The sequence below is a fragment of the Alosa sapidissima genome, chromosome 24 (genome assembly GCF_018492685.1).
Source record: "Alosa sapidissima isolate fAloSap1 chromosome 24, fAloSap1.pri, whole genome shotgun sequence".
Classification (NCBI taxonomy): Eukaryota; Metazoa; Chordata; class Actinopteri; order Clupeiformes; family Clupeidae; genus Alosa; species Alosa sapidissima.
The window spans coordinates 24,258,746-24,278,263 of NC_055980.1; the positions used below are offsets into that span (position 1 = coordinate 24,258,746).

At 41.0% G+C, this 19,518-nt stretch overlaps 1 protein-coding gene across 1 annotated transcript; it reads left to right on the forward strand.

Annotated features, from left to right (window-relative positions):
- The first annotated feature begins 458 nt into the window (after window positions 1–458).
- Window positions 459–11,537, forward strand: LOC121700569 (tryptase-2-like). Its single transcript, XM_042083626.1, has 6 exons — window positions 459–540; window positions 5,542–5,642; window positions 5,801–5,874; window positions 6,053–6,312; window positions 7,844–7,983; window positions 11,290–11,537. Exons 1-6 carry the CDS (start codon window positions 489–491, stop codon window positions 11,452–11,454), a joined length of 792 nt encoding a protein of 263 aa, XP_041939560.1. The 5' UTR covers window positions 459–488; the 3' UTR covers window positions 11,455–11,537.
- Window positions 11,538–19,518: the final 7,981 nt, after the last annotated feature.

The window sequence follows — 19,518 nt, forward strand, 5'->3', positions numbered from 1 at the left end:
GCTGATGCCAGAGAGTGATAGTTATGTGTGTGTGTGTGTGTGTGTAGGGGGGATTCATAATTATGCAACGACATTACAAAGGAACATAGGTATATGCTCAACTGAACTAACAAACAAAATGCTTGCAGATGGACCAAACCATTTGGCGCAGAAGCAAGGGGTGGATGAGACCTTAGATAGTCTTCACTTTTTTTGTATACAAAATGTAGTCAGTCAATCAACCAAGTTATTCAGCCTATACACTGACTTTACATTTCATTTGACATTTATTATGAAATGTAATTACATACATACATATATAAAATATCCAGGTAAAATAAAATATGTTCCAGACTTTTCAAGGGCCCTCTCTCCCCTTGGGCCCCTATAATCAGTAGTGGTTTTACCCCCAGTCCAACGCCCCTGTGTGTGTGCGTGTGTGTGTGTATGTGTGTGTGGTCACTGTATTTAATAGCTGTGGTCTCGGTGCATTCCAGCAGACTGCAGACATGAACCTCATGGTCTGTCTCTGTGTGACCCTGCTGCTCAGCTCAGCTACAGGTGAGATGCCCTGTGTGTGTTTGTGTGTTTGAGTGACCCATGAAATAAGAAGTAAATGAGGGATGTGTTTTGATCAAAATGGTCAGAACATATATGTATCATATACAGATATATATACTTATATATAATACTTATATACTGATTAAAATGGTCAAATCTGTGGTATGACCAAAATGCCAGTAGAGTATCAGATCCAGTGGAGTAGGCTCTTGCAGCGCAGCATTTAAGGGCTTACACTATGTCCTTACAGGATACAGGCAAGCTTATATACTCAGTGTTATCTGTTGTGGGGCAGCCGTGGCCCACTGGTTAGCACTCTGGACCTGTAACCAGAGGGTTGCCGGTTCAGGCCCCGACCAGGAACCGCTGAAGCTGCCCTTGAGCAAGGCACCCTGTTCTTGTAGTAGCAGGCAGCTCACTGCGCCGGGATTAGTGTGTGCTTCACTTCACTGTGTGCTGAGTGTGTTTCACTAATTCACGGATTGGGATAAATGCAGAGACCAAATTTCCCTCGCAAGTGTATTTATACTTATACTTATCTGTCTACACTGAATCTGTTAAATATGCCATTCTATTGCGTCGTATTCCTCATTCAAAATAGCAGAAAAAAGCAAGCGACAAAAAGAAAATAGAAACCGGCGCCCAACAAAAGGTCTCTCAAAACGTTGCACTGCATCGCGCTGCTCGCGTCACTTGCAGTTAGGACTCTCCAATTGAAAACAATGTAAACGGATTTTATTGCTAACGTTCGCTCATTAAACTCGCAATTTCGGCAATAAAGTTGAAATATCATATCTACTTTAATCTCGACGTGTCGACTTTAAAGTCGACATGCCAACATTAAACTCGAAATACAGTTTAAACATAGCCCACAGTTTAAGTTATGTAGCCTACACTAACACACAATATGTGACATGAATAATAGGTTTCAAATAAGTGTTATTTCAAATAGATTGCAGATATTCAGATAGATTGCGTCTTGTCTGTTATCTACTCATTGCCGTCATCGTGAAGCGCTGTATCTCGCTTTTATGAAATACCATGCACTATGCCATTTATATAGCTAGAATAAAAGATGTATCCAATGATATAATGTTTCTATACAAAATGTTATTTCACTCTGTTTTACATGGGTAAGGCCACCGCACATCCAAATACCTGCCCTTCATGACCCACAGGCCGTCACTCTCCATAGGTTAACATGGCAAAACTAATTTTTCTAAAACTGCTTTTCCATGTCTCACCTGCAATAAATATAGTAGGCTAACACAGACATGTATAGGCCTAAGTATATATACTCTTTTGATCCTGTGAGGGAATATGTGTGCATGTACTTTATTTATGCACTATGTGTCCATGTGCATGCAGAATACATAGGGTTGCCAGGTCGGGAGGACAGCTTCATTCGTCCCTCCATAGACATTCAGCAATAGGCTGAACAAACAAACAAACAAATAAACAAGCAATGTGAAAATCTAGGATTGGGGAGAGCACTTAGTAGGCCTAGTTTAGTGCAAGCATGAAGTTGAACCTTTAGATGAAAAACACTCTTTAATAATAGCCTACAATAAATAAACCGCTAATGACGTTTACTTTTGACCATCGCATTTATCGCCTGTAATTCCGTGATAAGGACCTATCACAAAGTATTTGGCTGAGCAATGGAGGTTAATATGTTCTATGTTTTGTCCACATGATATACAGTAGGCCTATGTCTAATCATTGTTGCACTCGAAGAAAACTGGAATGTTTCATTCGTCCTCCCTTTCAATCATCCCGAGCGGTCGTTCTCTCTAACTTTATTCTTTATTAAATGTCGACACGTTGAGATTGAAGTCGACATGGCGACTTTAAAGTTGACATGTCGAGTTTAATCTCATCATGGCAAAAATATTTTTTTCTTCATGTGTGGCCCTAATACTCCGTCGTAGGTTAGGACATGGTGTAGTACAATTCTACTTTTAATATTCTGGTTGAAATATTTCACAATGTTTGGTGTGGAACGCTTAAGGTTCCATTGCATTTGTTGTGTTTATCAAGATAATATTTCATTTACCAAAGTGTGTGATTATAATACTAAATAGTGCACTCGTTTTACTAAATTGTGTCCTCAATTTAATAAATGATTGGTGCACTCCTTTTACTAAAGTGCGCTCATTTTACAAAATGATAGGCTCATTTGCTAAATTATTGCTTAATTATGCTCTCTTTTTAATTTCTGGTAAATTAACACATTAGTCAAGTAGTTTACATAACATACAACAATTAAAAAACATTAAAAAAATACAAAGTAAACTAATTGTAATACAGAGTGTATCTGATTAATTGGAAGTGTGTTTGATCTTAAGTCTAGATTTGAAACTGGCTGTGGCTTTTTTGTGTGTATGTGTGTGTGTATCTGTGTCTCTCTGTGTGTGTATGTATGTGTGTGTGTGTGTGTGTGTGTGTGTGTGTGTATCTGTGTCTCTCTGTCTCTCTGTGTGTGTATATTTATGTGTGTGTATCTGTGTCTCTGTGTGTGTATATATGTATGTGTGTGTGTATCTGTGTCTCTCTCTCTGTGTGTATATGTGTGTGTGTGTATATATGTATGTGTGTGTGTATCTGTGTCTCTCTCTGTGTGTGTATATGTATGTGTGTGTATCTGTGTCTCTGTGTGTGTATATGTGTATCTCTGCAGTGTTTCCCCTAGAATTTTTTCCAGCAGCGGTGCTATTACTTGGGGGGGGGCACACAAACCCCCCCCCCAAGTAATAGCAAACAAGGCGGGGGGTTGTTGCGCATAACCAAGCTAGGCGGGGGGTTGTTGCGCATTTTTTTTTATTTATTTATTTTTATTTATTTTTTTTTATATCATACCTTCGTGTTTCTTTTGTGGACATTTTCAGCTTTCTTTTACATTATTGGTTAAAAATGATAGAAGAAAAATGAAATGGCACAACCCAGAAAAAGATTATTTACAATTTATTTAAATTTGTCTTAATGGCAAAGGCCACACCCAATCTGCGAGCACTTAATTTTTCTGGGCTTTTCAAAGAACATCTCTAAGGCTCTTTGGTAATTGAATTGAATTGTTGGGGGGCCATTAATGCTGACACGCATGCACGTAGCCAGATGCTCTCCTTGTAGTCTATTTCTCAGTCCCAAAACAACAAACCCACGTATAAAAAAGTAAATACTCACTTTTCTTCTACATCACTCCCACAGTTACCATACAACTCACTCACAATTAACTCGAAAAGGACCTAGGCTACTTGATTGAAGTGCGACCGTTCGTCTCACCGTCAAGAGAACGCTGAAGTTATGAGAACACGTCTTTCTGATAAGAGAATGTAGGCTCCTATGTCTAATGCCGCAAATGTAGAAAAGGTCTGTTTGTGATAGCCTATTATAGCTAAGTGGACAGAATTTAGGCTATACGTATATGCCAACATATGCTCATATTTCCTTTAACTATCAGAAAGTTTAAACAGGCCTAGACTGTGTTCGCCTAGCTTTCCCATGCAAACATTACATGTAGCCCTACGCTAACGTTACAAGTCTAGGCTACAATTAACGTTAAGACCATACACCTTGTAGCACATTGGTTTACTCTATTGCATTACTTACGTTTTAATAATTTGTCGTTGAATGTTGATGGAGGCTCATCTTTGGGAAATCAGCTCTCTGGATAAAATTGTCAGCCGGAGCAAGAGTTCTCAGAGTTGACGACACCGGACGTAAATCCAATCAGCAGAAAGAACCGCATCACAACAGTATAGGCTAAATCGCAACAAACTTTTTTCCCCCCATGTTAAATTCATTTTGGTAATCATGAATTGGTTTCTTATATTTGATGTAGGCTAGGAGAGGAGGATGCATGTTTCACATTAGTGTCAATGTGTCAAAGCAGGCTTTGGATCAGAGGAATTGCTCAAGCTTAACATATGGCATAGGCTACAAGCGAATTCACGGCATACAAACAGCTTCGTGATGAAATATAACTAATATCATTTTTTCTTCAAGGCCTATAAGTAGGCTATTTATTGTGTAACCTACAAGTGAACGATGACACCATGGGCTACACTGTGGCGGAGCAAGACCCCATCAGTCGGATAGCTAAACAATGTAACCATGTTCAGAACGTAGGCTAGCCATATGGGCTGCAGACTTGTCTTTGGGCTTGTAATCACCTGACACATCATGCCGCATATATGTCCTGAATAATGAGAGGCTAAGTGCGGATTTGATGCACTTAACTTACTCAAGACTTTCAGAAAACAATTTCGAGATGACGTTGGCCGTTGTGCTTTTACAGTGTGTTAAGTGAATCTCGTGATATTATGTTGCAGCGGCGCTGAAAATCCAGCGGCGGCGCTGCGCCGCTATTAAATACACTGTAGGGGAAACACTGCTCTGTGTGTGTGTGTGTATATGTATTTGTGTGTATCTGTGTGTGTGTATATGTGTATCTGTGTCTCTCTCTCTGTGTATATGTATGTATCTCTGTCTCTCTGTGTGTGTATACAGTATGTGTGTGTGTGTGTGTATCTGTGTATATCTCTGTGTGTGTGTGTATATGTATGTGTGTGTATCTGTGTGTCTCTCTCTCTGTGTATGTATGTGAGGGTGTATCTGTGCATGAAGCATTTGTGTGATTTTGCGTGCGTCTGTCTGTCTATATGTGTATTTGTGTGTGTGTGTATTTGTGTGTGTGTGTGTGTGTGTGTACTGTAGAGTAGGTAATGTAGTGTGTGTGTATATGTGTGTATGTTTATGGGTCTGTGTATGTACATGATGTGTATATGTGTGTGTGTTTTGTGTGCCCGGCGTCGCTACCCTGGGGTGCACATGCGTGTGTATAACTACAGGTGTGTGTGTGTCTGTCCATACGTATATATATATATATGTGTGTGTAAGTACATGAAGTGTGTGTGAGTGCGTGTGTGTGTAATGTAGTGTGTGTGTGTGTGTGTGTGTGTGTGTGTGTGTGTGTGTGTAATGTAGTGTGTTTGTCTGCAGGCTCACTGCGTCTCAGGTCCCGTAGCTCCATAGTGGGGGGAGAGGACGCGGCCCCTGGAAGATGGCCCTGGATGGTGTACCTCGACATCACTAATGGAAATGTGTGTGTGTGTGTGTGTGTTAGGGAATGACCAACTGTGTGTGCCTGTGTGTGTGTTTGTTTTGGAATGAATACCAATGTGTATATATGGATGCATGTCCAAACGGTATTTCTGTTATGTTTATGTGTGTGTGTGTGTGTGTGTGTATCCTAATTTAGGATACTATTTTCTGTGGTGGTTCCCTTATCAACAGTCAATGGGTCCTCACTGCAGCTCACTGTGTTGAAAATCTGTAAGTTGACTTTACTGTGTGTGTGTGTGTGTGTGTGAGAGAGTGCGTGCGCATGCATGTGTATATAGGGGATATGGTGTGAAGTTGCTTTGTGTTGATAGATACTAATGTGTTTCTCTCTCACTCACACACACACACACACACACACACACACACACACACACACACACACACACAGTCATGTGATGGCAGTGGTGGCAGGCGAGCAGAAGCTTCTTGAGCCCACTGGCTTGCCGTACGGCGTCCACCGTGTCCTGATCCACCCCGGTTACCATGACGATGGGGACGTGCCGAAACATGACATCGCCCTGGTGCAGCTGGCGGAGCCGGTGGTCATCTCCCGCCATGTGAGGCCTGTGCCGCTGGCCGGTCCGCTGGACGTCTTCAACACCAGCTCCGAGTGCTGGGTCACCGGGTGGGGCGACGTGGCTGAGGGAAGTACGTGCTTTTCAAAAAAAAAAAAAAAATAAGATGGGGCAGCTGTGGCCTACTGGTTATACAGTAGACACTGCATTGTTAATCATCCAAATGTCCAGATCAGTCAGAATGCTCGAATGCAGACAGGAGGACACATATCTTTGGGGTAGCCGTGGCCTACCTGGTTAGGGCTTCGAACTTGTAACCGGAGGGTTGCCGGTTCGAACCCCGACCAGTAGGCTCGGCTGAAGTGCCCTTGATAGGGCTGGGACAACGCGTCGACGTTATCGATGACGTCGACGCAAAAAATACGTTGACGCAAAATATGAGCGTCGATTCGTCAAGCATAACGTGTGCTGCTAAATATTTTTAATTTTACACCTTCAGTGTTTTCCATACGTTGACTAATCTGTGGCTGGGCACCACGAAATCAAAACCGGCCACCACACATTGATGTTCTATGTTGTACTATTTAAATTAAAGATAAGATAAAATAATTTCATTGAGCTGCACTTTTTACTCACACAGCCTTTCCTCGCCCCGCCCGCTCTCTCTCGTAACGAGCCCGCTGCTCCTCCTCATAGACGCTCCTCCTCTGCATGTGCATTTAACAAAATATTCACGATTGTTGTTGCCACATAGAAGCACTGCATAGAACACAGTGGGCTAAATTGCTATTAAATCCGCTTAGCATCGTGACCATGCTGCGCTTGTTCAAAACTGCTGCATTAAAGTTAAAGTAAACTCTGCAACATAGTACATTGAGGAGACTAAACTAAGTTAAGTTACAGTATGCAATCAAGCAGTATCTCAGAGCTAACGTTAGAATACTGTTTGGATGTCAAGTTTAGCATGCTTACTTGCAGCTGCTTGTATTCGTTATTCATGCAGGGCTCATTTTATTGACTCTGAATGTTTGCAAAATCCCGATGTAAATGGAAAAGTGTTTTCCAAGACTCAAAAATGCTTGTCCAAAGGAGAAGTACGAACCGTTATTTTAACTAACTACGTTATGAATTGCATCCACACATCAGCAGCCTTTTAACTGTGTTAATGTTAATTGCAAGGATTCCCACACGAATGTCTTAAAATGACAGGCACTCAATTAGACATAGACCTACACTACTGAACTTTATTGAATGCTACCTCTGACTTAGAATGCATTACTTTGCACTTGTATAGTCTTTTATTTTGGAATCTTAAGAGCAATAAACATATATTGCAATGTTAAAGAATTCATGTTTTTTCATTCAGATATGTAAATAAACATGTATAAGTTGCTATTAGTGAATTAATGGGGAGATAATCGATAATCGAATCGAATCGAAATCGAATCGGACTGAAAAAATTACTTTAACATGCCCACAAAGCATTCCAGGAAGGTGGCGCTGCATTTGAAAAAATGCCGATATCCATCTTTATGCAAATTAATCCGTTGAACGCGACGCGACTATCCAATGAAAGCACAAGATTGTAGGTCCTTTGTTGTACCACAACGGTGAAACTTTGGTGAAACTTCTCTGTTCTCTCTGTGTATATCTCTCACTCTTAGCACCGTTGGAAGGTGAAGAGACTATGCAGCAGCTAAAGCTCCCCCTAGTGGACGACAAAACCTGCAGGCTGATGTACCCCCGGACTGATGACAACCACCTGTGTGCTGGATACATGCAGGGGGGCAAGGACTCATGCCAGGTGTGTGTGTGTGTGAGTGTGAGTGTGTGTGTGTGTGTGTGAGTGAGCGTGTGTGTGTATGTGTGCTTGTGTGTGAGTGAGCGTGTGTGTGTGTGTGTGAGAGTGTGTGTGTGTGTTCTGTTGAATATGTGTACAGTATTAGCAAAGTGACTATGTGAATTAGTGTTTCACAGTATTTCACTAGCAAACAAACGTCCCGAGCTCGCCCGATATTTTAATCAACCCGACCGCAACTCAGACCGCAAATATTAATTAAGACAAAATGATACCCAACCCGCGATCCGACCCTTTACAAAATGGGTGCTTTTGGTTATAGCCTAGCATGCAGTGTGACAGTAGGCCATTTTTGTAAAACAAAATAATTTATTTGCGAAAGGTAGGCAAGAGAAATATATTGCTGGTCAAAACGTTAGCAGAAGAACTGGTTTATAATGCTGAATGAAGCACAAAGCTTTACTGAAGCACACACACTGTTTAAAGTCACAGACACAACAAACTAAGGTAACTTTTATGCATGCGCGAACCTGGCCTATATATATGGCCTATATATACCGGTAGATATGGCTGGGTAGTCTGTGTACCATACCATTTTATTCCTGCAGGCGCCCGCTGGCTGTAGGCTAAAAGTTTAACATGGGCAGGTGGCAAAGCATCAGCATTTTACTGAGTGACTTGTCATTAGGTCTTGTGTCTCGTCTAAAAAAGCTGTTCTAGGTCAGTCTATAAAGTTATCTATTGTTTGCTCGAGGTTTGGGAATTGCACTTACTCTATTTGGCTGGGAGGGCTTAGTGTGCACCAGTGGCGCGTTTGTGACGAGTTACTGTATGTTGGTCGTGCCTGTTTTGTGGCTGTCATACTTTTTAAATGGCTTCACAAGAAGTACATAGAACATAGCTTGCACTACTGTCATCTTCTTCATGAACCTATCCAAATATTTCCCATATATGGCTTTTCCTGGAGGCGTGTCTTTATTATTTCAACTTCTCGTATCCTCAGCTTCTTTACTGTCTCCATCTCTACAGTCTCCACCTATGTGGCAAGTATGCTTCAATCAATGATATCTTTGAAAAGCAATTATCAGTTAAATCTTGATGCTAGTCTTCTCGTGATACTTTTTAAAAAATATTAGGGCTGTCAATCAATTAAAAAATGTAATCGAATTAATTACATGCTCTGTGATTAATTAATCTAAATTAATCACATATATAATTTTTGCTGTGAAAGTATTTAAATGAATCATTGAATAATCAGCATTAGTGACATTAAAGTTAAAAAACTCTTTTATTATTATTTTCACTGTTCAAATAATGGTCATAATAATATACAATATGACCTAATATGACCTAATAAATTCAAAAGTGCTTCGGGAAGAAGTCTTTTTTCACATACAACGCATTTCAGGCCACAGATATAACCTAGGGGACACAATGAAAACACCCCCTTCAATGTCAACACTATTTCTTTGCATTGATGTGCAACTTTAGAGTTGACAAACTCCGGTGATATGCAAATTCCTTGCTACAGATATTGCAGAGGACTTTATTTTAATCAACTCTTTATTTTTATCAACACCGTCAGGCCGTTTTTTAAAAGTAAATGTTTCAATCAATGATCTAGGCCAGGGCTATTCAACTAGCGGCCTGTTGAATTTTACCTGCGGCCCGCCCGCAAACTGCCTTCAACTCTGGCTTTCATGACTATGCTATAATGAATAAAATAAGCAGTGATTGGCTACAAAAGTAGGCTAAACAATGTCGCGTGGCTCGCGCCTGTCTCACTGGGCTGTCAGATATAGGGTGCGTTCGGAAATTCAATCTAACACTCTGAAAATAAAATAACGCACAATTAAAAAGTTTCAGTGTGCTCGGAGCGCTCGGTGTGCCAATTTACGAACTCACCCATAACACAGGAATTCCCGCGTTGGCAGCAGTAATCCTAATGTGAAAGATTTGTTAACAAAGTCTGTCAACACAAAATTGATGATGAAAACGGCAGTTCCAGTCAGAAAGAACTGACTGTTTACATTGCTGTCAACAGTCATAAACCGAAGTGTTTACTGTGCAATGAATGCATTTCGGTAACGATATAGTATATACGATATATGTGGTGGCACTACAAGTCAAAGGAGTAGCCTAGGTCTCGGTCACTTTTGTACGGAACAAGAGAGAGCTATGATAGCATCCATCCATTCTTGTAGCCTGAACGATTTGTCACCCGACGCAAGATAGGGCCTACCTTTTACCAAGGCTCTTTTACAAAGAATGCGTATATCACCTGATTGAGGCATTACAAATTACAATGCTGCTTATATGTTTGTCAGTATGTTTCACTGTGGTTTGTTTTACAAATATGAAATACGACTGAAGTTGGATGTTAATGATAGTTAGCCCATCACTTGATTCAGGCATTGAAATGCTGCTTATTGTTTGTCAGAATAGTTTTCACTGGTTTCTTTTAAAATATGAGCTATGACAGAAGTTGGGTATGAATGTTCAGGAATATCCACCACATCCAGTATTTGTGAATATCTTTAACCGTATTAAATGTAGCTGGATAGTTATGAACACATGCGACTATGAAATGACTATATATATATAGCCACAATAGTCATTTTAGCAACGCCATATTTTGGGTGGCCCGTGAAGACCCAGTGGTTGTCCTGTCTGGCCCACTTGGTAATGAAGTCAAATAGCCCTGATCCATTTTCTTCTCTCTCCTTCATTTTACAGTCTAATGGTTACTGACTAGAACGGCTTAGGGTCAAAGGTCATACGGAATCGATTAATCTGCACTATTTTTTTTAATCAGTTATTTTTTCTCAAATTAATTAATCAAAATGAATCAGTTATTTTGACAGCCCTAAAAAATATATATTTAAAGGTGCTCTAAGCAATGCCACACATTTTTTAGACTAAAACAGGGTCCAGGTCTGGGTGGGGAGTTTTTGAAAAGGCTGTGCCCGGCGTGGCACTGACGGCACGCCACTGATACACATGCAGACGCAGACCCACACATATACACACACACACATGCAAGCCCACACACACTTATACACACACCAAGGTGCAGATCTTATCTCATGTTCTGCTGAAGTTAACAGGAAGAGAGGCTGATGCCAGAGAGTGTATGTGATTATAAGTGTGTGTGTGTGTGTGTAGATCCTATCTCATGTTCTGCTGATGTTAACAGGAAGAGAGGGTGGCTATGACTGTGTTAGTTTATGAGAGTTAGTTTAAAGTTCATAAATTCCAATGGCCCAAATAGACAATAACTTTCAATGTTTGTGTGTGTGTGTGTGTGTGTAGGGTGACTCTGGTGGCCCCCTGGTGTGTAAGTCGTTTGAGCAGTTCGTCCAGGTCGGGGTGGTGAGTTTTGGACATGGCTGTGCCCGGCATGGCTACCCTGGCGTGTACACACGTGTGCTCAGCCACACAAAGTTCATCCAGCGTGCCGTCCACAAATACAGATGAACAGCTCCCTCTAGTGGTCGAGCCTGATCTCTCTCTTTCCATCTCTCCTGTCTCTGATCAATAAAGTCTTTAGCAGCATCAAACTGGTGTGTGTGTGTGTGTGTGTGTGTGTGTATGTGTGACCTATCATCAGTGGTGGAAGAAGTTCAGAAACTCAGTACAAATAACCAGAGAAAAATATTTACTCTAGTAAAAGTATAAGTACCAGAAGTAACCCTACCTAAATAAAAGGAAAAAAGTACCTGCTTTCAATGTCTATGTTCTAATAAAAAAAAAGAAAGCATGGGCATTTTAATTAAGTTAGTTTTAGTTTAACCCTTGTAAGGTGTTTGGGTTTATAGGACCCGATTTCAGTGTTTGCTAAAACAAAATTATGCTATTTATTATTTCTTTAAACGTAGACTCTTGGCTCTATTATTTCTTTAGACTTAGGCCTTGGCTCATTTTCTGTGAATAACTTATTTTCAATGACTGCACATGGTACACCCCCCCTACACATAACTATTAAACGGTTTTACCAACTGGACCCGAGTGTATTAGTTGTAGGTGCTATGTACCTTAACAGTGTCTGCTGTGTCTGTGTGTGTGTCTGTCTGTGTGTGTGCGCGTGTGTGTGTGTCTGTCTGTTAGTTGGGACAAACACTGACTAGGTTGCTGAGATCTTGAGTTTGTTTTTGAGAGATCTCGAGTTTCATACTTTTTCTCAGTTTTTTTTTTTTTTTTTTTTCCCCCATGTCACCTCCCGGGCTCAAAAAATGTTCCTAATTTTCTCACAAAAAATCATTCATACGATCATAAATGTGATCTCACAGGGGTAAATGGCAAATATGAACCATAAATGATGTGCATGTCATTGCCATCCATACCATGTTCTAGATCAAGTGCCCGTGGGCAAAGCGTCCATACCATGTTCTAGATCAAGTGCCCGTGGGCAAAGCGTCCATACCATGTTCTAGATCAAGTGCCCGTGGGCAAAGCGTCCATACCATGTTCTAGATCAAGTGCCCGTGGGCAAAGCGTCCATACCATGTTCTAGATCAAGTGTCCGTGGGTAAAGCGTCCATACCATGTTCTAGATCAAGTGTCCGTGGATACCTAGGTTCAAATTCAATCTTTCTCCCACTTACACTGTCTTATCGAAATAAAGGCAAATAGACTCACAGCAAACCATACTGTGTATTACTGCAGATGTATGGTTTGCTGTGTAGACCTATATTTTTACCATCCTTAATAAATTATCTCGGTAACACTTTACTTGACAGTTTTGACGGTTGATATGACACTGCCATGAACACATTTTGTGAAGATGAACGGTCTTAAATCCCTTGCTTTGTATTCTCCAAATTCATGGAGAATACAAAGCAATGGTGAGTGAATGCTCTCCACATTTCTATCAGAAAGACTCAGGGAGGTACAATGAAAGTTAACACAGGTTTTAATCCATCAAAGGATATACAAAAGGCATAAGCAACAATAAGACAGTCTTTGGCATAGGCCCCGTCCTCGGTCCAGGTCACCGAGTGTGCAGACCCTTGCAGATCCTGCCGGTATGAGACGGCAGGGGCGGAGCCTACCCCCAAAGAATAAGAAATAAAGATACCCACCAGAATGCTTAGATGGTCATCCTCTCTGAAATAGAGCATAACAATATTAAACAGTGCATGTTGTATTATTATCATCCGGTTGAGCTCGGGAGATGAATCAGAGAAAGCAAGACAGACAGCAGAGACACATGAAGAATATACTATTAATAAAATAAACTGATGATTTGATGAGGATGATCATGATGATGGATTCAACCACCTGTGACTCAAATTCTATGATTGATTTAAAGTTATGGAAGGGAATTGAGCTTGCAGATGTTCAACCCATTGAACAAGACTGCTTGAGTGACTAGTGCTTGCAGAAGCTTAGCTTAAGGGTTAACTAACAACGTGCAGGGCGATGAGCTTGCAATTACAAATGCTAAGGGTCAGTGCAGGGGATGGAGCCTGCAGTTGCAGATGCTCAGGGTTAGTGCAGCGGGATAGAGCTTGCAGTTGCTCGGGGGACAATGAGCTTGCAATTGCAGAAGCTCAGGTTAGTGCAGACGAAATAGCGCTTGCAGTTAAAGATTATGACCTGCACAAATGCGACCAAGCCAGTACGGGCACCAGAAACGAAGAGATGAGTAATATGATTAAATTCAGATAACCACCACCAGACATTTGCAAGAGGAAGTATATTGATTACAAAATGCTCATTACTGCTGAGTGAGTCTTTAGTAATTAAGAACTCAGTAACCATACAGTCCATAGATTCTTGTGAGCCTTGTGACAAGCAAATGGAGTAGCTAGCTCTTAATTGATAAGCAAGTTGATGCAAAATATTACAGTTTGTGAAATCCATTTGTTACGGTTCAATGGTGAACAGAAGCTGCAAGGACAAGATGTACAGCAGATGAAATTAACAAACTACTGTCCATCCGGCAGAGGTAAAGCCATGTTAAAGAAAGCTAAATAGCACGACGTATAGGCCTACTATTAGGATAGAAATGTAAACAAAGCAAGGTTTAGATTAATGAATTAATTATGTTGACTGACCCAAAATAACAGCACGGTGTAGTGTCCATGACAGATTATATCCGATTTAAGTACGACCCCTAAATGTGATCGTTTCCGTGAGCAAGCCGCATCCTGCAACGGAATGGAGCTAAAGCAGATCCAAGGGCAAGATGAAAAGAGTGAGCCATGCTTTTGCACCTTGCTCTTGGAAAGGCCCCCCAAAATAAGATGAGCAGCATAGGTAACGTTAGCTAAACGAGACAGGAAAACATGATAGACATTGTCCATAGGTAATAAGTTCAGAGAGAAAAGGTATAGAGAAACGGATAGAAAGCTTGAGCACTTTCTGGTGAAAAGAAGAAATGACCAGCATGGTCTGCAGCGATTGCAGCGAAGTCGAGGAGCTTGCACAAGCTCAGAGCTTTCGTAAGCTCGGTTCTTGCACAGCAAGAATGTAATGCAATGTGGTGCAAATCCCTGTGGAAAGTGCTTAAACGATCGTTCGGTTCGATAACGATTGATGATTGCGATTTGAGTCTACTGCCGAGTCGAGTTGCATATGTATATGATGAGTGAAGTGGGGTGATGGTAGGATAAAAGAAATTAACTGACGTGAGATTACCCGAGGTTTTGCTTGCAGAAGCTAGACCAAGGGCGGCGGTGCGTAGTGACTACAATGTATTAACGCTTTATTCTGTGCCTAAAGTGCCGGCTGTGCGTAGTGACTGGAGAAGAGTGGCTCGGGTCCAACGTAATTAATATAATGCTTTAGCTGAGCCGAATAACCACCACCAGACCTTTGCAAGGTAGCTTACCTTAATTGACACTTGCGAGAGCTATTTGCGCATCTAGAAGGGCTTGATCCTAAGGTCTTATAGGACTCGTAAGCCGACGAAGACCATCTTCCGAGCAACTTGATTGAGGATGCAGGTAATCCTAGAGCGGCTGCTGACGTTGCAGCGCCGATGCGAAAGGAATGGCCAGTATATTGGGAGGTTGAGAGCCCGCAGCTACCAACCGCTGTCGACAAGTGGATTCTGAACCATTGTTTAGACATAGATAACCCAGTGGGTAGAAGAAAGAGAGGTGCATTAGGAGAAGTGTGTGGGCGAAGTTTAAGATAGTTGATCATAGAAGTATAGGGACAGAAGAGTTATTTATATTAGAATCTCTGATAATGACAAAGACCTGAGGTGTCCATTTTAGAATGTTTCAGAATTACACTATAGAAGTGGGAGGAGAAGAGGATGGCTGAGCAAGCCAGATCCTGAGAAGGGTTAAAACCTGGCTGTCAGAACAAAATTCCCCAGAGCGCATGAAGCCATAGAAAGCCGTGAGGAACACATTCAAGGAGTGAATTGATAGGGAGTGAAAAGAGAGCCGGGGTCAACTAACCAGCAGCAGACCTAAGGACACAACAGGACAAGACAAAATACAATCAACAGATACATAGCTGGAGTACACTAGCACTTATGGATGGTCGCTGAGGATGGTTTAGCATATAACTAAATAAAGACAAGAGATGGAAGAGTAATCCTCATCATGCTGACTGGGTGAAATAAGATTAAATGAGTAACAATGCACTGCTCCAGAGCCAAGAGTAAGTGGGTGTTTAGAATAGTGAACCAGCATCACAGACCTTGTAAATTAAATAGTTAGAGTGAATTGGTGATTTAGCCTAATAATTGCTGATTGATTTGATTATATGACGATTGAGAATTATGTGATTGAGATTCGAGGACATATGGATATTCGATACGTTCTAATGATTTAACAATGCAAGTTCACTATTCTGCTGCTCCTACTGTGGTGGGATAAAGACATGAAGGGTTAGCGTATAGCTTAGATGAGGAGGTAAATAAGTTGACATCACATGACCTGGATGAAGTAAGATTAAATATGAACCAAAGCACTGATGAACGTTTTGGCTATAGGCCTACGTGAACCAGCCCCGCATCCCTGCATGAAGTAGATAGTTACGGTGAGGGTCAGTACCCCACTGCTGACAGATGCATACCCTTAAATTAAAGAGAGAGAGGCATTTACATTAAACGAAGAGGAGCTGCTCCTGAAATTGAAAGATTATTAAGATGTTAAGTAATGAAGAAATGGGAAGGAATGCCATCCCTGTGCTTGCGGCTGCCATGACGTAATGGGAGATTACGAATGACGACAAGCAAAGTGCATTGTGCTTGGAAAAAGTATAAGGGTGAGTGCAGTATTGGCCTGAAGGAGAGTTTGTGCCTGCTAGAGGTGTTGCTCTTTTGGCAGAGAAGAGTTTGAGGAAAGATCTTGTTCTAGTCCCTACAGCCTGAAGACCTGCAAGGAGGAATGGAGTGGTTAGAGAGGAGACATAGCATTTTCAAAAGGACCTAGCACGCAGACAAATAAACAGCCATGATACATTACGTTGCCATTAGTTAAATCAACAAACACAATGTATGGGCCTACATATTATGTAAACACATAACCAATGACAGTAACAGACAATAATGATCAGCCAGACATGAGCTAATGAAAATAAGATTAATATGGCCTTCAGGTGCATCGGAAATATTATGGGTTAATGACATTAGTAACCTACCGCCCTGCAGACAATACCAACAGCATCTCTGCGACTAACACTGCAGCCAAGAAGGAAGAGTACTTTTGTCCCTGTTGGCCTTCCATACACAACAGCCTGACCAGCGAGACAATTTGCCTAGGATGTGGACCTAGCAAAGCTGTATCATGGCAACTTTGGCAAGGAAACCATCGCGAGTGTCGATAACTGGAGTAGCCTAACGGGAGTTTTTTTTTTTTAAAGGTTCCGTACATGTATGTTAACAGCGTAGCCTGATAAGTCTGACGGTTTTCGTCAGAAAAGTTTAGCAACCATATTTGCGTTGTTAGCGATACGACGTTAACCTCTTAAGCAACTAGGATCTAACACGAGACTAGGGTGAAAGAGAACCTTCAAGCCGCGGAACTTGTCTCTTTCCGTTGATGAGACCGGGCGGACAACCCGAACAGTGGCAACAATTTGGCCTACCTTACTCTCCGACGTTTACAAGCTACTATGCTACATTAATGGAAACCCCCGAGACTTTGGTGAGATGCGTCCAACTCAGTTGAAGCGAACGTAAGGTAGGCTAAGCTACTGGTCTGTGACTGCATCACATGTTAAAGTTGTGGCGAAGTGAATGACTAGCTACCCGTGCATGGATACGGAACATCGAAAATCGGCACCTGAAAGCAACAGGCAGGTGCAAAGTAAAGTGATTAAAGGCTGATGCAGACTGGTGATTGGTCGGAAGCAATGAATGAGTGACGCATGCATTGAGTCTTCCTGACAGAATTTACGCTAAAGCTTCCATATACGCTATAATCAAATAATTCCCCTTCAAAACCCACTAAATACCACTCTTTTCATGGTCTGAAATATCGATTTGTAGGCTGACTAAAAAATTAATCATTAAATAAAATTGGTCAGACGGAGTTAGAGGGTTTTGCATCAGAACTCTGCATTTGTCTATAATTGGATAGGGCACAGTAAGTAACAGAATACAGTTACTAAGATGGTAAAACCAAAAGATGAAACAAAAATAATCGAAGATGCAAAACTCATTAAAAATAATAAAAGGACATTTGTGTGCACTTGAGCAAAGCATGGCAATATTAGCATGGCTGGACAGTGTGACATAAGCATTTCTATGATGGGTCAATGATCTGCCAGTACAGCTGACGGTTTGAATGGAAAAACTCCATGTAAATATGTCTACACTAAGCATCATAGTGCCATATGAAAAGCTTGTGACCCTGAGTGATTTACATGAAATGCGTCTGTCATAGACAAAGTCATTTCAAGCTGTTGTTCCATGTTAAGCATCAGTCACACCACATTATGTTCCAACCACTGTCAAAGTTCAAGTACAGAATATGATGAATATGCAGGTGTGTGAAGTCAAAACAGCCTTTGCATGACGATGTGTGTATTTTGCGTGTTTTGCAGATGTTTACAGATTACCTGTTAATTACAGTAGAGTCTGGCATATACGTAAATGGTAAATTAAAAGAAAGTCATGTAGGATTTTGATATAACAGTGGATGCTTTGTTCAAATGCACTTAATGAAACTGAGATCCACTTGATCTTGATCTTAACCTTCTTAGCACAGCAGATGTCATCACTTACAATCACACATTATTACAACATTTTTCCAAACGTTTCATATAGCCTTCAAGGCTATAAAAAACTTTTTTGGATTAACTGTGTAGCACAAATGGATAATATATATATTCATAGCTAATAGAAATTGCAAATGGATAATATCATAGCTAATAGAAATAGCATTCATAATTCACAAGCATGAGCATGGAGCATGTAATGTCTCTGTGTGAAACTCCTTTGCACAATTCTGCATTCAGCAATATTATCTATAGGCCAAACCTGTTCTGTGTTGCTATTTGCAAACATGGATCAGATGGGGCAAAGGTACATTTAGAGAAATTGCTGTATTGGCTTTTTGTTGATGAAGGCAGTACAAAAGCTAACAGTTCCAAGTGCTTTTTGTAGGTGAATTTCAATGAAATTGGACAACTTGTAGTTCCATGCAGGAATTTTCTTACTATTTGTCTAGGCACTTACTCTAGGTCTTACATGTCGATGACAACTTAGATCGTAGTGGAAAGAATACAATTCATGCTGTGATATGCTTGTTTGTCTTTTAAACATACAATGTGCAAAGTATCAAGAAATGGCACAATTAAGCCTGAACGTATGCATTTTGATAACCAGTTTGTTAAAATCACACACTGATTTGACCACTAGTCATGATGTTTGAAGGAAACATTTGCTTTTGTTGCATGTGTTAAATGTTTTATCACTGTAAAAGCCATTGTGCCATTTTGGCTAGAGTGTTTGTTTCGGCCTGTGTGATAATTGTCAGATAGCATAGTGTCATATTTGACAGAAGCAATAAAGCAGTTAAGAAACAAATATAATGTGAACAGATGTCAATAAAGAGTCTGAACAGTGATGCCTTTTCAGGTTGTTTAGATAGATAGATAGATAGATAGATACAGTAGATAGATAGATTAGAGTAGTCCAACAGTAGCCCTGTAGGTATGTGTGCATGGTAAGGTGCTCAAGAGAGTGAGTGTTGTGGTGAAGGTGCAAAAAGTAGTCCAACAGTAGCCTGGCGGGCCATCCTATATCATTGAAATGTATAGTCTGGAATCAAACCATTCACCTCGCTTAATCCAAGGGGCGGGCAGAGAATTGTCTTTCAAACTGCCTAGGCATGCAATAGGCCAGCGCTACGACCATATCCGTATCCGGTCGGCAAAACGGCAAATACATCCTTCTTCGAAAGGAATGACTTAAGTGCATTGTGTTGCTCAACTTTCAAAGAAAAGCAAAGTCCAACTCCTCCAAAGTTGACGCCAACGCCGATTCAAACAACCGCTCTTCGTTAGCCATAGCCACCTTCCTTGTTGTTCACCGTCACAGGACTGTCGTTATCCTGTTAAGCCCGCCTTAAG